The sequence below is a fragment of the Nestor notabilis genome, unplaced genomic scaffold, assembly GCF_000696875.1.
Source record: "Nestor notabilis isolate BGI_N333 unplaced genomic scaffold, ASM69687v1 scaffold19287, whole genome shotgun sequence".
Taxonomy (NCBI): Eukaryota; Metazoa; Chordata; class Aves; order Psittaciformes; family Psittacidae; genus Nestor; species Nestor notabilis.
In genome coordinates, this window is record NW_009938024.1 from 1,854 (window position 1) to 2,327 (window position 474).

At 63.3% G+C, this 474-nt stretch overlaps 1 protein-coding gene across 1 annotated transcript in view; it reads right to left on the bottom strand.

The window, feature by feature from the left end:
* Positions 1 to 334: 334 nt before the first annotated feature.
* Positions 335 to 474, bottom strand: part of SLC6A7 (solute carrier family 6 (neurotransmitter transporter), member 7) — a gene marked incomplete at its 5' end in the record, with an annotated part of 6,380 nt that continues 6,240 nt past the window's right edge. The window contains one exon of the mRNA XM_010019122.1: positions 335 to 452. Coding sequence (XP_010017424.1) covers positions 335 to 452 — 118 coding nt within the window. The remainder of the gene's footprint in view (positions 453 to 474) is intronic.

The window sequence follows — 474 nt, forward strand, 5'->3', positions numbered from 1 at the left end:
GTAGCCAGCGCATCCTTGTAGCCAGATCATCCCTGCATGGGGAGAGCAAGGCTGGGGCTGATGGTGGGAGAAGGGCAGCCTGAACACTTCAACTGGACACCATCACAGGAGCACACAGACTTGTCACACAGTTTGTCACACCGAACAGAAACACCTCGGAGCACCAGGACAGGCAGCAGCTCCATCCCGGCTGGGTCAGGGTGGTGGTGAGGACACCGGCAGGGTCAGCAGCTCCCAACTGCTCCCCAAAACACCCCCTGGGGCTGTCCTGAAGTGCCACAGTGCAACCTGTGCGAACCGGGGGGTGAGCCCCCTCCCAGCCTGCAGGGTCCCGTCACATCATGGACTCCTCCTCCTCCTCCATCTCCCGGTCCACCTCGATGGCCGTGTTCTCGTAGCTGGTGATGCCGCCGTATTTCCGCATGTGGACCATGAGGGGCTTGGGGGACTGGCTGGGGGGCGCGGCACGCCGCG